Raw genomic sequence first — 16,884 nt, 5'->3', positions numbered from 1 at the left:
ACGCCTGGTCGTTCGCGCGTACTGTCACGCCAACGGTGGCGCATTCCAAGGCGGCCACGCGAGGTGGTCTCGCAGAAGCATGGGTCGGCGTGTGCGCGCGGGACGTCCTCGCTGTTAGCCGATCCGCCGGGAAAGGGAGGGAGCCTGCCTTGTCTCCCGGCGCCCAAGTAACCTCGCCTGTCGGCGGCGTTAGCAGCGCAACACTCGCGCCATCTCTCGCACTGCGCCCCAACCACATCGACCGCCGCGGGCATCACGCAGGCCACGCGGCGAAGCCGGAATACAGGAGACACGCTATGTGGGAAAAACATCAGGGGAGGCGCGAGGGTCGCGCATCCCCACATCCCCCCAACCTTAAATCACTTCTTATTCCGGCGAAACATGTGACACGGTCTAACATTAACCCGTGCTTCGCGAACAAGATAGTACATGCAACAGTGGTCGCGCAGAAGAAATGTCTACATGCTGTCCATAACATGCGAGCCGACTGTCCTTGGGTACACCACTGGCGTCCACCGATCACAGCAGCAGCTTTGCGACTCGACGGCACGGTCCCAGGCCAGGACTCCGGAGACGACGACGCAGTAGTCTGTACGAGCAAGCGTCGCTCGCGTCGACGCGCCCTGCTGGCAAGAGCCGCCGTAGCTGTCGGTGACCGCCGGCTCTTTCGTCCGCCGCCGAGGGTTGCGAGCCGGATACAGGAGGCCGCCGAAGTCGCCGCGCCGAACTGGCCACAGCATCACCATCGCCCGGGGTGGCTCGATCGTAGTCCGGGGCAGCAGCGCAGACGATGTGCAGGTGACGGCAAACCAGGGGTGACTCCAATCATGCTGCGTAAACTCAACACACTCGGCAAACACTAAAGTAGTGCAAGGGAGAGGAATTCTGCATGCGCAGCGCCCACGTGGTACGATGTTCAACTCGGCTAGCAAAGATCGGGCAGCTACTCAGATGCTAAGTTCACGTGAACGAAGCTCGCTTCCTTGAGTCGAACGAGTAATTTCAATTCGTGCGAGGCTAAATAGAATGAGGGAAGCCAATTGCAACACCTCAACGCCACAGTCCACCAGGTTGTGTCCCTCCACGTGCGACAGGCAGCTTCGTAAAGCCTTAGGCCTAAAGCGTCGCTACCCTGACAACAACTGGCATCCAAAAACAACACCCAAAATGAGCGCAAAACAGGCAGCCGCGAGGAGACGTCAGCTCTGTGAGGTGGTCCTACTCCGCTCGGTGCACACAGCATCCGAGTTGACGGTGCCCACCGTCCCAGACGGTGTCGGAGCGCCCGGTGCCAGGCCGCAATAGCAGTCAGCCCGTAGTGGCACCCGTGGCCCGCGGCCACCGGCTCCCAGAGCCGCGACTTCATCCGAGTCAAAGAGATAGAAGAAGCTATTTACATACGAAATTCGGACCACCCACGAGGCTTCCGTATTAACTCGCATCAGGCTTGCCACTGCTCCGTGGGCGCTCAGCCTCGCTTTCCCAGGATGCAGACCACGTGGCTCTCGTACTGACGAATGTCATTAAAAAAAACACTTGCGAAAAGGCTTAGCATGTGTGGGGTCTCTCACACCCGTACTCTTGGGACAAAGGAACGACAACACACATTAGTGCAAACAATCACAAGGGCATTTATTGCACCTTTCATAGATCAGTGCCTGCTTGCCGAGCTGCTATCCACAAAACATGCCGATGGGTGCGCGACAAATCTAGAAGTCTGACTCACCGCGACCGGAAGCGAGCGAATATGTTCGCCCCATGCTGGATCCCAAGGCCTGGTCGTTCGCGTGTATGGTCACGCGAATCGTGACGCGTTCGAGGGCAGCCACGCGAGGCGGTCTCGCAGAAGCATGGGTCGGCGCGCACGCGGGATACGTCCCCGCCGCGCGTCGACCCGCCGGGCAAGAGGGTCGCTGCACATGCGGCACGGCCGTCCCGCTTCCTGTCTCGAACCCAACAGCCCGAGCGCCTTGTCTCCCGACGCCCGAGTAACCCCGCAGCGGCGCGACGCTCGCGCCATCTCTCGCACCGCGCTTGTACCACCCGACCGCCGCGGGCGCCAGGCCACGCGGCGGGCGAAGCCGCCCTGCAGGAGACGAGCCATGCGGGAAAACTAGATCTCAGGGGAGGCGTGAGAGTCACGCATCCCCACATCCCCCCAACCTTAAATCACTACATATTCCGGCGAGACATGTGACACGGTCTAACATCAAACTGTGCTTCGCAAACAAGGTAGAACATTAAACAGTAGTCGCGCCGAAGAAATGTCCGCACGCTGTCCATAACATGCGAGCCGACATTGTCCTTGGGTGCACCGATGGCGTCCGCCGGTCACAGCGGCAGCTTTGCAGACTCGACGGCACGATGCCAGGCCAGGACTCCGGAGACGACGACGCAGTAGTCGGTACGAACAAGCGTCGCTCGCGCCGACGCGCCCTGCTGGGAAGAGCCGCCGTAGCTGTCGGTGACCGCCAGCTCTTTTGTCCGCCACCGAGGGTTGTGAGCTGGATGCAGGAGGCCGCCGAAGTCGCCGCGCCGAACTGGCCACAGCATCACCATCGCCCGGGGTGGCTCGATCGTAGTCCGGGGCAGCAGCGCAGATGATGTGCAGGTGACGGCAAACCAAAACCAGGGGTGACTCCGTTCACACTGCGTACACTCAACACACTCGGCAAACACTAACGTAGTGCGAGGGAGAGGAATTCGGCATGCGTATCGCCCACGTGGTACGATGTTCAACTCGGCTAGCAAAAGATCGGGCAGCTACTCAGATGCTAAGTTCACGTGAACGAAGCTCGCTTTCTTGAGTCGAACGAGTAATTTCAATTCGTGCGAGGCTAAATAGAATGAGGGAAGCGAATTGCAACACCTCAATGCCACGGTCCACCAGGTTGTGTCCCTCCACGTGCGACAGGCAGCTTCGTAAAGCCTTAGGCCTAAAGCGTCGCTACCCTGACAACAACCGGCATCCAAAAACAACACCCAAAATGGGCGCAAAACAGGCAGCCGCGAGGAGACGTTAGCTCTGTGAGGTGGTCCTACTCCGCTCGGTGCACAAAGCATCCGAGTTGACGGCGCCCACCGTCCCAGACGGTGTCGGAGCGCCCGGTGCCAGGCCGCAATACCAGTCAGCCCGTAGTGGCACCCGTGGCCCGCGGCCACCCGGCTCCCAGAGCCGCGACTTCATCCGAGTCAAAGAGATAGAAGAAGCTATTTACATAAGAAATTCGGATCACCCACGAGGCTTCCGTACTCACTCGCTTCAGGCTTGCCACTGCTCTGTGGGCGCTCAGCCTCGCTCTCCCAGGATGCAGACCATGTGGCTCTCGTACTGACGAATTTCATTAAAAAAAACACTTGCGGAAAGGCTTAGCATGTTGACATGTTCAAACACACTACAGCCACCATCACCTCGCTCAAGAAAGCACGCCGCCGACGCTAGCGATCAAAATTCACGCTAGGCCTACGCTTCGGTTCAAACAAAGGTCTCGAACGAAGCAGAACTGTTAAAACTATCGTCCGATGCCCCAAGAGTCCCACGTTGGGCAGCCAGATGTGGGGTCTCTCACACCCGTACTCTTGGGACAAAGGAACGACAACACACATTAGTGCAAACAATCACAAGGGCATTTATTGCACCTTTCATAGATCAGTGCCTGCTTGCCGAGCTGCTATCCACAAAACATGCCGATGGGCGCGCGACAAATCTAGAAGTCCGACTCACCGCGACCGGAAGCGAGCGAATATGTTCGCCCCATGCTGGATCCCAAGGCCTGGTCGTTCGCGTGTATGGTCACGCGAATCGTGGCGCGTTCGAGGGCGGCCACGCGAGGCGGTCTCGCAGAAGCATGGGTCAGCGTGCGCACGCGGGACGTCCTCGCTGTTAGCTGATCCGCCAGGAAAGAGAGGGAGCGCCTTGTCTCCTGGCACCCAAGTAACCTCACCTGTCGGCGGCGTTAGCAGTGCAACACTCGCGCCATCTCTCGCACTGCGCCCCAACCACATCGACCGCCGCGGGCATCACGCAGGCCACGCGGCGAAGCTGGAATACAGGAGACGCGCTATGCGGGAAAAACATCAGGGGAGGCGTGAGGGTCGCGCATCCCCACAAGATACATGCAAGAATGCAAGCTTTACTGACCCTATTAACCCTTTGAGGGTCGATTTTTTTCACCGTATGCGATCGCCCAGGGTCAATTTTTTTAGTTGCAGATTCCAATTCTTCTGAGGGACCTATTTCAAAAAAAATTTACCGTAATTTTTCTAGGGTGACTGTAAAGGGAGAAAAAAATGTTTTGCGTTGGTATATATGTACTGTTTATTCATGAGTAACAACAATAAAAAAAAGGAAATAAGCTTATAAGAATTGAAAATTTGATGCATTGTTAAACACATAAGGCTTAGAAAATGCACGCACGAGAATATTTCGCAAGTGCCAAATGTTCCTGCTCTTACACTAATATTTACGTCCATAGCGTAATCGAACTGCGTAGGTGAGCGCACTCAAGAAAACTGTGGTTGTGTGCCCGTCAAAAAAGGAAAACGTGGGACAAACTTCCGCTAATCTTTATCTAATCATCAACCGGAGGCAATTCGTTTTCGCGAGTCTCTAAAAAAAGAAAACAAAAGGAAATGCATGCACGGTGGCATCCTTCCTATGCACACCCCTGTGAGCACTAAACGAACGAGAAGCAGGCGGTCGCCCTTTGAGCGATTAGTAACGAAATAGCCATCAGTTTTGCGAGCGGTAGTATGCGCCAGAGCAAACTAGCTCTAAAACAAACCATGCAACGAAAACCGAGAGGGAGGCACAAGAATAAAATTTCATGTATTCCAACATAGTGGCAGCACATGCCAAGAAAGAAAAAGGAAATTGGCGCGCATTTTAAACGTACAGATGGCGCCGTAATATACGGCATCAACCATTTTGGACTTTTTCGCGGCACCGTATATTTACATCATTGACCCTCAAAGGGTTAAGGTCTCATTTCATGCTGCATTCTTTAGACATGGCGTCCATGCTTGGTGAGCCAGCAGAAATTTAGTAAAGGCAAGCATGGCTATAACTGACATCTTTAGAGTGGTTACAGGGGAGGTATTCTGTAAGAGTCCACCTAGTAGACTGTCCATTTCGGTCGTTCCTGATTGGCTAGGGCCGCTTGTATACTCCTCGCTCGTACAACTGCATCCAATCAGAAGCGGCCGAAATGAACAGTCCACTAGGTGCACTCTTACAGAATACACCCCCCACCCCCACCCCTCCAGGTTCAACGAAAAAAAAACCTGTATAGGCAAAACCCTCCAAAGTGAATTCTTTAAACATAACTGCCAGTAACGCGCACTCAAGGTCTCGCGCATCTGCATTTGGCAGCGTCACAGATGACAATGCGGCGAAGTGAACATGAAATGCTTGCAACTTGAGTAGGCTAGTGGCTATGAATCCATTGTGCTTGTGCATCGTGTTTCATTTTTCCTGTTTCCCCATTAATTTTGCACTACCTACCGCCATGAAATGTACAACTTTAAAAAAATTTTAAGTGAGCTATTATTGCACTAGAGTGAAACACTAATCTGAAACTTATTAATGTGCTTATTATTTTGGTTGCACTGTAAAAAGCAGCGAGTTTGCTTGTTCCCTTGAGTTTTTGACTGCCTGATTCAGACATGTTCAGTCTTTTTCGGGTCTGCAAAATCAGTTAGCTGCTGTACAGTGCAGTCCTCTGTTAAAGGGAACTCTTCAGTGTAGAGCACATGCGAATTTTTCCTGCTGGCAAGTTTACCACTACCTGTCCTCACTGTAGATTATTTTTGCTTGGTGGCACTGGTATCTTTCTACACACCTGTGTCAGTGCATTGATGTAGCTTCAGCAGACACTTGCAGCTACAGCATCAGCAGAGTGAGAGCCACACATTAGAGTGTTCCCTTTAAAAGTGGATCACACTGTACATATAAAACCACGCCCCTGACATAACTTAACACCTTTTTTTTTTCTTCCTCTTTAGCTGAATGCATCTTAAATATGGACTTAAATGTTCCTACTGGAAGTCCGAGGCTGTTTAAGCCCTCTGTGGGCCAGTGGTCCCAGTAGAAATCGTGAACCTTTGCCAGGGCTACCTCAGATTTACATAAACAAAAATCATAGCTAATCTTGGAAATCTTGAATGTACAAAATGTATAAAGTCGGGAATAAATACTAAAAAATAATTAGGAACAGTATTTTTGTGTCGGCATCACTCAGAACTGCAAAATGGTCAATAGTACTTCCGAGCGTGGTACTCCTTGAAACACGGGTCTACACACAGCGCCTTATCGCAGTCTGCACACCTAAAATGCGTGTCTGTTCTCTTGGAGCGAGGAGTTGTGTTGGTGCACACATGACATCTCGCGTAAGCGTGTTGCCGCGGAGAGTGAGAATACCTCATGAGCGGTGGTGATAAACAAGCTAAGAGCAGTGCCAATCAAGATAGAAATCAACTTCCGCCGCCCCTGCGAGAGCGTGCCGACAAAGAGAAAAACCATGTTTCGCGCACCTCCGTTGCGATCACGCGGCGGAACCGAAACCGCGAAAGCGCGTTGCCACTGAGAGCGAGAATACCTCGCGATCGCGAACGTCGCTGATAAACAAGCTAAGAGCAGCGCCAATCAAGATAGAAATCAACTTCCACCACCCTGCAAGAGAGTGCCGACAAAGAAAATGACGTTTCGCATGCCTCCGTTGCGATCATGCAGCGAAACTGAAACTGCCAAAGGGGTGTTGCTGCAGTCTGAGCGACGCGCTGAAGCTAGCAATCAGTTCTGTTTATCTCCCCAAGAAGGTAGCGCAAATTTCAAATGCTTCTTGTAAGTGCTAAGAGGTGCAGCACCTCTCGGTGAGCACGCATCGTCATTATGGCGCAAAATTTCAAACGGAGGGTCGGAACCGTACCCGTGCGGCAAAGACCTTGCGGGACAGAAAACCGCCGCCGAACATGTACGGCAAAAACCTTCAAAGGGTTAACGCAGTGAGCCCGGTACTTTCCAGTATGAACGGCATGCGCGTTATCAGCATGACATAGCATTCCCGACAGGAAAGTAGCGGGCGCGGCATTTTCAAGAAAGGAAACGCAAGCAAGGCAGATGACGATTATTGTTGTGTGGCAGAGATACACCCCAAAGGGTGTAACTTTGTCTAAGAGTGTATGTCAGGGGCGTCTACCATAACAGACATTGGAGCATCTGGTTGCGGGTGTGCCAGTAGAGTAGTGGTAGCAAGGGCATTCTTGGCAGAGATAAAAGCAGACTCAGGAGCATTAGTCCATGATATAGGCATGCTAGCTCGTGGTGTGCCAGAGAGTAGAATGTGCAGAGGCTGCAAAATTCAAGCACAACGAGGAATGAAACGGTGATAGTAATTGATGAGGCCCAGAAATGCCCATAATTGCTTGGTGGACGACGGATGTGGGAAATCTTTAATGGCTTGGACACAGGATGGGACAGGTTGGATGCCATGCTCGTCCACTCGGTGGCCCAGGAAATCGAGAGAAACAACACCAAACTCACTCTTCGAGAATATTTACAACCAAGCCATATTGACGGAGGCGTTCAAACACCTTACGTAGGTCAGATTCGTGTTCCACAGCAGAGCGACTGAATATAAGAATGTCGTCTAAATAGACAAAGCAACAAGTCAGGCCACAGAGTACTTGATCAACGAACCGCTGAAAGGTTTGAGCAGCATTACGGAGGCCGAATGGCATGCGCACGTATTCAAACATGCCAAAACGGGTAATGATTGCAGTTTTAGGAATGTTGGAAGGCTTGACAGGAATCTGATGGTAGGCTTTTACTAGATCCACCTTGCTAAATGTGCAGCACCCATGAAGTGTTGCGGTGAAATCATGGATGTGAGGTGTAGGGTACCTATCGGGAATCGTCACTTTGTTTAAGGCGCTGTAATCGCCACACGGTCGCCAATCACCCGTCTTCTTGGGCACCATGTGTAAAGCAGATGACCAAGGGCTAGCAGAAGAACAAATGAAGCCCAACTCGAGCATGTGTTCGAATTCTTGCTTTGCAATTTTCAGACGGTCTGGTGCCAAGCGGTGAGGTCAGGCATCCTGTAGTGTCCTGGCGTCCTTTAGTCACAATGTGGTGCGTGATGTTGCGCACTATTGGACGATTTGGCAAGGGTGGTTCAAACAGCTCTGGAAATTCCAACAGGGTGGTGGACCACGGTTTCGGTACCTGGGTGTGTGCTTGTACGACACTCAAAGGTGGTGCAGACATGGTGATACCTTGTACGGACAGGTTTGTTTAGGAGTCAAGAAGGCGGCAGTTGCAAAGGTCAGCAAGAAGGTTAAACTTTCACAGACAATCAGCGCCGATGATCAGCCCGCGGACGTCAGCGACGGTGAATAGCCATCAAAAAGGGCGTCGCAGACTACGGTCGAGAGTGATAAATTTCTGGCCGTACGTTTTAATTTTAGAACCATTGATTGCAGTGAGAAAAGATGTGTCATGGCGATGTCTTCTGTGGTCTTGAAAAGTAGGGGGAATGACCCAAATTTCCGCACCAGTGTCTACAAGATAGCGAACTTTTGTGACACGGTCGGTGACGTAGAAGAGACAGCTTTATGTAGAACCAGTAGCACTTGCCGTGATGAGTGACTGGCCCGACCGTTTCCCAGAAAGTTGCAAGACGGAGGGCATGATACGGTTTAGTCATGCGAGCAATGCCGCTGCTGATGGTTATTCGGCCAAAAGTGTAAGGCAGCCAACTGGTTACTTAGCTCCTCTACTTGCGCAGGAAGGTGCATGCTTGAGCTGTCGAGTTCGTCAAAGTGCTGCTTTAACTGTGGTTGTGTCGCAATGAGTGCATTACAACGATCAACAGTGGATATCACAGGATGAAAAGAATCCATAATCTGGTCGGCCATCGTCGCTAAGGCCTTGACAGCCATCGTAGTAGATGAGGCACACAAAATCATGTGTACCTGGTTTGGTAGAAGCTGTAAGAAGAGCTCCCGAAGGATTTTCGAGTCTGTTGATGATGGACAGGCTCCCAGGAGTTGTGTCATGCGGCGAAGCAGTTCAGCCAGTTTTCTGTCACCAAGTTCCTCCGATGAGAGGAGCTGTTGAATCCGTCGCGACTCAGAGTCGGTGGTGCGCCGTAGTAGCTCCCGCTTATGGGTATAGTACTGATCATCGGGCAGAGGAGCTAGCAAAATGTCACGGACCAAAGCTGCAGTGGTCGGGTTAAGCGCACTCACGACGTTGTCGTACTTGGCCACCTGAGATGTGACTCAGTGATGGCAAAACTGTGCCTCAATGTGGACAAACCAGACTGCACAGTCCGAGGGCCAGTCCGAGTGCGGCGATGGAAGACGTTCCGTTTTCTTCAAGACGTCGTTGTTCGATGGCCGGTTCCATGGCGTCAAGAAGAAACTTGGTGGACGTATATGGTTGTGATGCGGTATCACGTCCGTAGTCACGAACTTGTAGGAACAGAAGGCCCACAAAGAATTGCCATTAATAAACAGATGACTGCGTTGATGCCGCGGCTACCATCGTTGAGCCTATATGCCTGATAGCGCTAGTACAGTCTCTTCTTCTTCCACCGCGGGGCTTTATGAGTACTGTCCACCACAATATGGTATGTTTCCAGCCACTAAAGCCCAGGTAAACAAGAAAAGAAAATATGCTAGGCGCGTGCAATTGAGAACAGTATATAGCTACCCGCCGCGGCAGCTTCAGTGCAATACTCGCCCACCCGTCTCACGTGAAAACGCCGGTGCGCACTCGGTTTCTCATTTTGGTACCAGCAAATCTTTTCCGGCGCCAGTGCATGCGGCATTCACAGCTACCACAGCCAATCATATTGCAATGAGCATCTTCGCCTATCAGTTTCACAGCGCATGATGCCGTCGGAAGCGTAGCACACTGTTCTAATAGGCGATAACCAAAATGGACCGCCGTTCCCTGCTGCAGACTGTGATCGCATAAGTTTTTCGACTGCTATATCCTATGTGAACAAGAAAAGGTGCGAGGCGCGCACGATCGAGAACAGTATATAGCCGCCCATCTCACATGAAAACGCCGGCGTGCACTCAGTTTTTCATTTCGGTAACAGCAAATCTTCTCTCCGGGGTCGTCACATGCGGCATTCACAGCTAGCACCGCCAATCCTATTGCGATAAGCATCTTCACCTATCTGTTCTACAGCGCGTGGTGTGTAGTGCCATTGGTAACATCCGCCCGATTTTAGTAGGCGATAGTCCAAATACGTCGCTGTTCCCTGCTGTAGGCAGAGCGATGTGGGCATCACATTTCGCTTTGGCGGCATTTGACGTTGCCCACCAGCTCGATTTCATTTCAGTTTCCCATCTACCTCTTAAACACCACGCAATAGGTAAACAACAAAATGAGTCTCGGGCTGCCGAAGCATCACCAGCTCAACACGCATCGGCGTCTCATCAGGTTGCAACAATCCGTGCGGCGCTTCGCATTACGTAGATGCCAACAATAGTTGAGTCTCAAATTTTTTTAGTTATTCGGATCGTACATTTTCCCAGTTAGTATGTTTTTTCTCTTGGTTTTCTCCAAAACGAATAAATGAGGTTCTGCTGTATTAGACTAGGCCGATCTTGCAAAAGCTCCTCCCATTGATGAGCCGTCTTCCCACTATGATCCGAAAGAACAAGTATGTCAGGCTACTTCTGTAGCAGTGCTGCATGTCTTTGACCATTATGTTCAGCATATTTGCATGTAGCTGAAAACAATAGCTCACTACAACGTCAAACCTGGCTACAAATGATCTAACTGAATTACTGGACTGCAAGAAGTAATTTTTGCAATAACTGGACAACTGATTCATGACGAAAGAGCAACCAAATTTGCACACTTGAAGAGCTACGACAGCCAAGAAATATAGCAACAAGGAAAACAATTCAAACTACTTGTGCCACCTACCAATTCAAACAAAAACTTAAAGTTATAGTTGTTTTATCCTCTACGATATGGCGCTACCTGTTTCTGTGTGGCTATGTATGTCCCTCTGCGCACTTGAGGCAGCTGTCACTTGTGGTTGCAGGTGGAATGTATATGTCCCAGTGATTGGCAAAGGGTTAATCCATGTGCATTTGTAACTGGGAGTTTGTCATTATCATTGTTCATTGTCATTGTTTGACACTGTTTATATAAAGTATTGTTGCTCATGGAAGTTTTTCAGCTGCCTGCATGCACTCGTATTTCTTTCATTCATTATTTCATGTTCCCTTTTGACGACTTTAACAGTATGGCCTCTGTCACTCAGTGAGATGTTTATCAATACCAAAGTAATTTTTTTTTTCATTAGTTTTAACGCAAGTTGTTTCCCTCTTCAAACAATCCTGGTACAGTTAAACCTCAGTACAACAAACTTCATTATAACAAAATCCTCGATATAATGAAGTATTTATCTTTTTATAACTTCATGCCCATAGAACACAACACCGTGTATATAACGAAGCATGTTTATCCACCATTTCAATGTAATGAAATTTCACTGCTGCTGCAAAGGAAGACTGAGGCAATAAACTGAATTTACTGGGGGTGCCAGAGGTCAAATTATTGAATTGCGTGCAGTTGTTTGTAAACACACCTTTCAAATTGCATGCAACAGAGAGCAGCCACCAAAGCAGAGCAGCGTCTTCGTCAGCGCCTGATTCAGCTGGTTGTGGAATCCAAGATGTGTGCCAGATCTCTGAGGTTATAAGCTGGCAAACGCAGTGTCGATCAGAGGCACTAGGAGGCACTTATATCATGTACATATATCATGTACATATAGTATATCATATCATATCATATCATATCATATATATTATATCATATACATATCATATATGTACATATTATATCGGCACATCCTATCATGCTCTCTACGCAGCATAGCTCTTTATTCCACACATGATTTGAGTGCTTGCTATGATTTTGGAAAGGGTTTGTCACAATTCAGTGCTTGGTGTTAGAAAAAGTCTTGTGCACTATTAGGATGTATAATGGATATTTAACAGATGTTTATAGTAAAACACTCTTAAGCTGTACCTGATGGAGACAAAAAATTGTGCATGGTAATGAATAATACAACAAAACACAAAATTGCAGCTCGTGCCTACTTGCCACCAAAAATAAGAAAAAAAAACAAGTTTTGCAACCTCGAGTGAATGACTGCTAAGCAGCAGCATGCATTAAAAGAATCGTACAAGTCTGCTTTGTGCGCATTTCTCCAGACACCGTCACTGTTGTCTCTCTGCCCCAGCTGATATTCATGGGCATGGTTTCGCTCAGGTGCTTCACTGTCATGCAGTTATCGCTGTAATTAATGTCATTGATGTGAATTAATGTTTGTCGAAATATTCACCTCCTGTTACCTATGGTGGCTCCTGATGTGGTAAAAATCATTCTAAATGTTGACAGAGTGCTATTGCTGAAGTTGTTCTATCAACCCTTGTTTAATATGTCATTAAACATTTACATGATTTATTCACATTTCCAGAGGGTGTCCTGTAGCAATGATGATGGCTGGTCAGTGGCATTGGCAGATTATATCCGCCACAATGACCAGCAGCACCTAGAGCTTGGGGACAAGCTGCTGAGGAATTTTGAAGAAGAAGTGCTGACGTGCCAGTCATTCATGGAATATTGTGATGTCATGGGTGAGAAATAGAGGCATTTTTGTCAACACCACTTGCTCCATATTGATGTAGCAGGCGGCATGTTTGTCTGATGGGCTAAAGTTTTATGGTGAAGCTTTTCTTAACTGCACGACATACATGCAGTATTAAGCAGATAAAAGCTCTCGGTCAGGCCACTTAAATGTTCCATTTCATAAGCCATCTTGGCAGAGTGAAATCACCTATAGAGTTGCGTGGGCTGACTGCTGTGCTGGTTTGTGCAGCTACAGCACTTCACTGTGCAAGAGTAATTGCTTACCAACATTCTTTATAAGAGCACCTCACCAGGATTGGGTATTGCAAACAAACAAGTGTGATGCTTAGATAGTGCACTAACGATTGCATTGCAAAGAATTATGGCAATGTCTGTAACAAGAACAGCTGAAAATTCTAATGAAAGCTTGCACACCCTACTCCTCAGATCAGCCATTCTTCCAGCCAGTAGAGATGGTGGATGTCGTAGCTCTCACCTCCATGTTGCATGTGCTACCCGCAGTGTACAAATAGCCAGCAGCAATGCGAACTTGAGTTCATCTATGAAACGCAGAATTCGCAAAACCACCACCGGAAACACACCATACAGCAAGAAAGAAAGTGGGGAGATGGGATTGTCTTGACATATACGTCTTGTGGTCTGTCAACTCGGAGATGGGAAAAGGTAGTGGAGGAATATCGATTGCGAGTGCTGGTCCAGTGCAATGTGAGAGAGCCACTTTTGCAGCGCAGGTAGCTCACCTTCTTGTACCATCACATTGAAACATTTTATTTGCTTCTATCTCCACTATTACCAAACCCTTTTAAAAAATTGTCATGATAGAATGCTGACTGGGTGTCATTTTCTAACTTCCAGTCTATAACAAAAATTTCCTACAGGCCATGGTGAAGGGCCCTTTAACACTTTGAGGGTCGATTTTTTTCGCCATATGCGACCGCCCAGGGTCGATTTTCTTTATTGCAGATTCTAATTCTTCTTAGGGACTTATTTCGAAAAACATTTACCGCAATTTTTCTATGGTGACCATAAAGTGAGAAGAAAATATTTTGCATTGGTCTATATGTACTCTTTATTCATAAATAACAACAATAAAAAATGAAATAAAACTTTGAAGAATTAAAATTTTGATGCATTTTTATACACATAGTTCAAGGGCTTGAAAATGCGCACACAAGAATATTCCGCGTGACACAAATGTTCCTGCTCTTACACTAATATGTAAATCCATAGCGTCATCGAACTGCGTAGGTGCACGCACTCAGAAAAACTGTGTGGTTGTGTGCCCGTCAAAAATGCAAAACGTGTGGCAAACTTCTGCTAATCTTCATCTTATCGCCAACCAGAGGCAATTAGTTTTTGCGAGTGTCAAAAAAAAATGCAGTGGAAAAGCATGCACGGCAGTATCCTTCCTATGCGCACTCCCTTGAGCACTAAACAAGCGAGAAACAAACGGTCGCCCTTTGAGCGATTAGTAACGAGATAGCCATCAGTTTTGCGAGCGCTAGAAGCCGAAACCGCCCACGAAACAAAAGCCAAACCGCCGTGCACAAGCGGCAGTTTGGCTTTTGGCACGCCCGTGAGTGGTAGTATATAGACGCGCAGAAGCAAACTAGCTCTAAAACAAACCATGCAACGAAAACTGAGAGAGGGAGGTGCGCGAAAAAAATTCCCTGTATTTCCACATAGTGGCAGCACATGAAAGAAAAGAAAAAGTTAGGAAATTGGCACGCTTTTTAAACGTACAGGCGGCGCCGTAAATATGCGCAATCGACCATTTTCGGACTTGTTCACGGCGCCGTATGTTTACGTCATTGACCCTCAAAGGGTTAAGGGTATAATTTTGTGCGGTATTAGTTCACTGGTAGTTGTTTTCACAAGAGTAGTAATTTGAAATGTTCATCATGGTTCACTGAGAGAAAAAGGACAATAGTTTGCACATAAGGATCAGCAGACTAGTCATGTGCCACTGTCATGGGCCATTTAAGCCCTCATTTTGATTTCCCTCATGTCAACAAGGGAATAGTCATATTTGCCTATTCGTGATTGTCATCCTTAAAAAGAATTGATTAGAAATCCAGGTAATGATTACAAGGTTGAAAAGTAATGTTTTATTTCATGTAAAGAAGTGTGACTAAGGCAGTATCATTGTAGTGCAAATGTGAGGTCTCTGATGCTTCGGAGCAGTGACTTCATTTTGAGGCAGCACACAAGCCTTTGGCACACTGATGTAAAGGCCCTTCATCACTTCCCACCACATGTGCCACTCAGTTCACCTGTGTCCAACTTCTAGCACACCCATCATCACTGTTTGCATTTTAATTTCTTCATTTGGCATATAAAACTCCGGAATTTTTTTTTTATTTTAATGTTAATTCAGTTTATGGTATATTTACTAAAAGTGAGCAAACTGCACACAACAAATTTTGACCAGCTTTGTAGCCATATAGCATATGCAATAACATGGGCGCAGCGAATTATGACCATGCCACAATGTTGGCTGTGTATGCCTTGCCAGTTGCAAATTCTTGCCTTTGCTGTTGTCTACCTCTTTCGTCCACATGCCAAGTGTATGCTTGTGTAAAGCTGCGACTAGAACCGGCTAGCAAAGCAACATGTTTAAGCCACTTTCTGCCTACTGCAGTTGTGCTTGCAGCTGCAACATCATCTCATTTGCATGCATTTATTATTTAATGTAAAATTTTATTCTAGTGCCAGCATATTCAATTGGAATGCTGACACAGTAATGTGTGTGGCAACCACCCCTCAGAGCACTTGTAGCTGTATACAGGTCTTTACTGTTTGCCACGAAACCACAATCTTTCACTAACATCATTGTTCAGGCTAGTAAGGTAGCCATGACGTAAGGGCTTACATGGAATAAGGTGTGTGGGCCATTGGTTTTCGAATAAAGTATTAGGCTGATAGTTTTTCGCTCATGAACTTCATCAGCTTAAATTTTTCACTTGGACCAAATTGGCTGCTAGTGGCTACCTTACCTATATTAATATTTGTGATGTACAGTGGACTTCCAATAATTCGACTCTGACAGGAACGACGAAAATTAATAAATTTTCCGGCAGGTCAAATTGAACAAGATGCAGAAGAAAACTCCAAAACACGCCGATGATTAATTTGGCAGTATTTTCCTGATTATAACATGCCCCCAAATGAAATGCATGCCCACTTACCATGTGTTCAAAGTAGGAAACTAACATAGAAATTTCATTAAAGTTCGTAAACAAAGGAGAAATCTAACGCGCACCCAATTATTTAGCAAGAAAAATGGGCAAGGGTCTAATATGTCTTGCACTAGGGTGGCCGGTTTCCTAAATTCAACTTTGCCGCCATATATTGGTGTTCTGTGGTAAAGCAAAGTTTGGGCCCAATGAGATACGTGGGCGCGCGCAGGCTGGGACCTTCGGGCGGGGTGGGATTAACTGAAAAATTGAATTAACTGGAGTCGAATGAACAGAAGTTTATCATATTTGTATTGTTAGATCTTTAGCTTTGATAGTAAACAGCATGGCTTCAAGGCTATTTCAACTGGGGTTTGAATTGAACTAAGAGAATTGTAGTTTCTTGTTCTTTTAACCATGTTTTGTTTTATCTTGGTTGTAGTTTCTTGCTGTTGAAGTGTTTGTGTTCTGTGTTCGCAGCAAGACATCATTTGACTTGTGTTTTCATCTTTTGTTTTCCAGGTCTTCTGTGTGAAATTCCCAACCCAGATGCCTTCCTGCTAGAATCACTTCAGCTAAGGGTCTGATTCAAGTTTTATTATTGAAGGACTATTTAAATAAAGATGCTTGCTTGAACTTCCTGCTGCCTCATGTTCCAGACTGCTTTGCTTCTTATGGTACTTGCTGTCTGATATATCTGCACATTTAGTCATTCTCCACTTGTCAGCTTTCCAGTGAAGTTTTGCAATGTAATGAAATGTAGAGAGTTAAGCATGTTGGTAGTTCATGTTCAATGTAAGAACGAGAAACAGGGCCAAATGAAGAAAGGCACACACAGTGCCGACATCAGCGCCGTGTATGTCTTTCTTCGTTTGTCCCTGTTTCTCGCGCTGTTCTTATTTTATGTAATGTTAGTTACTGAACAGAAAGTCTAGGCAGTGTTTTAGACTGGATCACACTGTCCTTATAAGTATACTGACCCTAAAGAAACCAAAGGCAATAAACTGGTTCTGGTCCACAAAT

The 16,884-nt window shown here is 47.6% G+C and overlaps 1 protein-coding gene across 4 annotated transcripts in view; it reads left to right on the top strand.

Moving 5' to 3' along the window:
- poe (E3 ubiquitin-protein ligase-like protein poe) overlaps positions 1–16,497 on the top strand; it is a 549,114-nt gene extending 532,617 nt beyond the window's left edge. For all 4 annotated transcript variants that reach the window (XM_075691124.1, XM_075691117.1, XM_075691109.1 and 1 more), the window contains 2 exons: positions 12,513–12,672; positions 16,384–16,497. In XM_075691124.1, the coding sequence (XP_075547239.1) occupies positions 12,513–12,672; positions 16,384–16,448 (225 nt within the window). In that variant the 3' untranslated portion in view covers positions 16,449–16,497. The remainder of the gene's footprint in view (positions 1–12,512; positions 12,673–16,383) is intronic.
- The last annotated feature ends 387 nt before the right edge of the window (positions 16,498–16,884 follow it).

Source organism: Dermacentor variabilis, chromosome 1 (genome assembly GCF_050947875.1).
Source record: "Dermacentor variabilis isolate Ectoservices chromosome 1, ASM5094787v1, whole genome shotgun sequence".
NCBI classification, from domain to species: Eukaryota; Metazoa; Arthropoda; class Arachnida; order Ixodida; family Ixodidae; genus Dermacentor; species Dermacentor variabilis.
The sequence above is the reverse complement of the archived record's forward strand: the minus strand, read 5'-3'. Positions and strand labels throughout refer to the sequence as shown.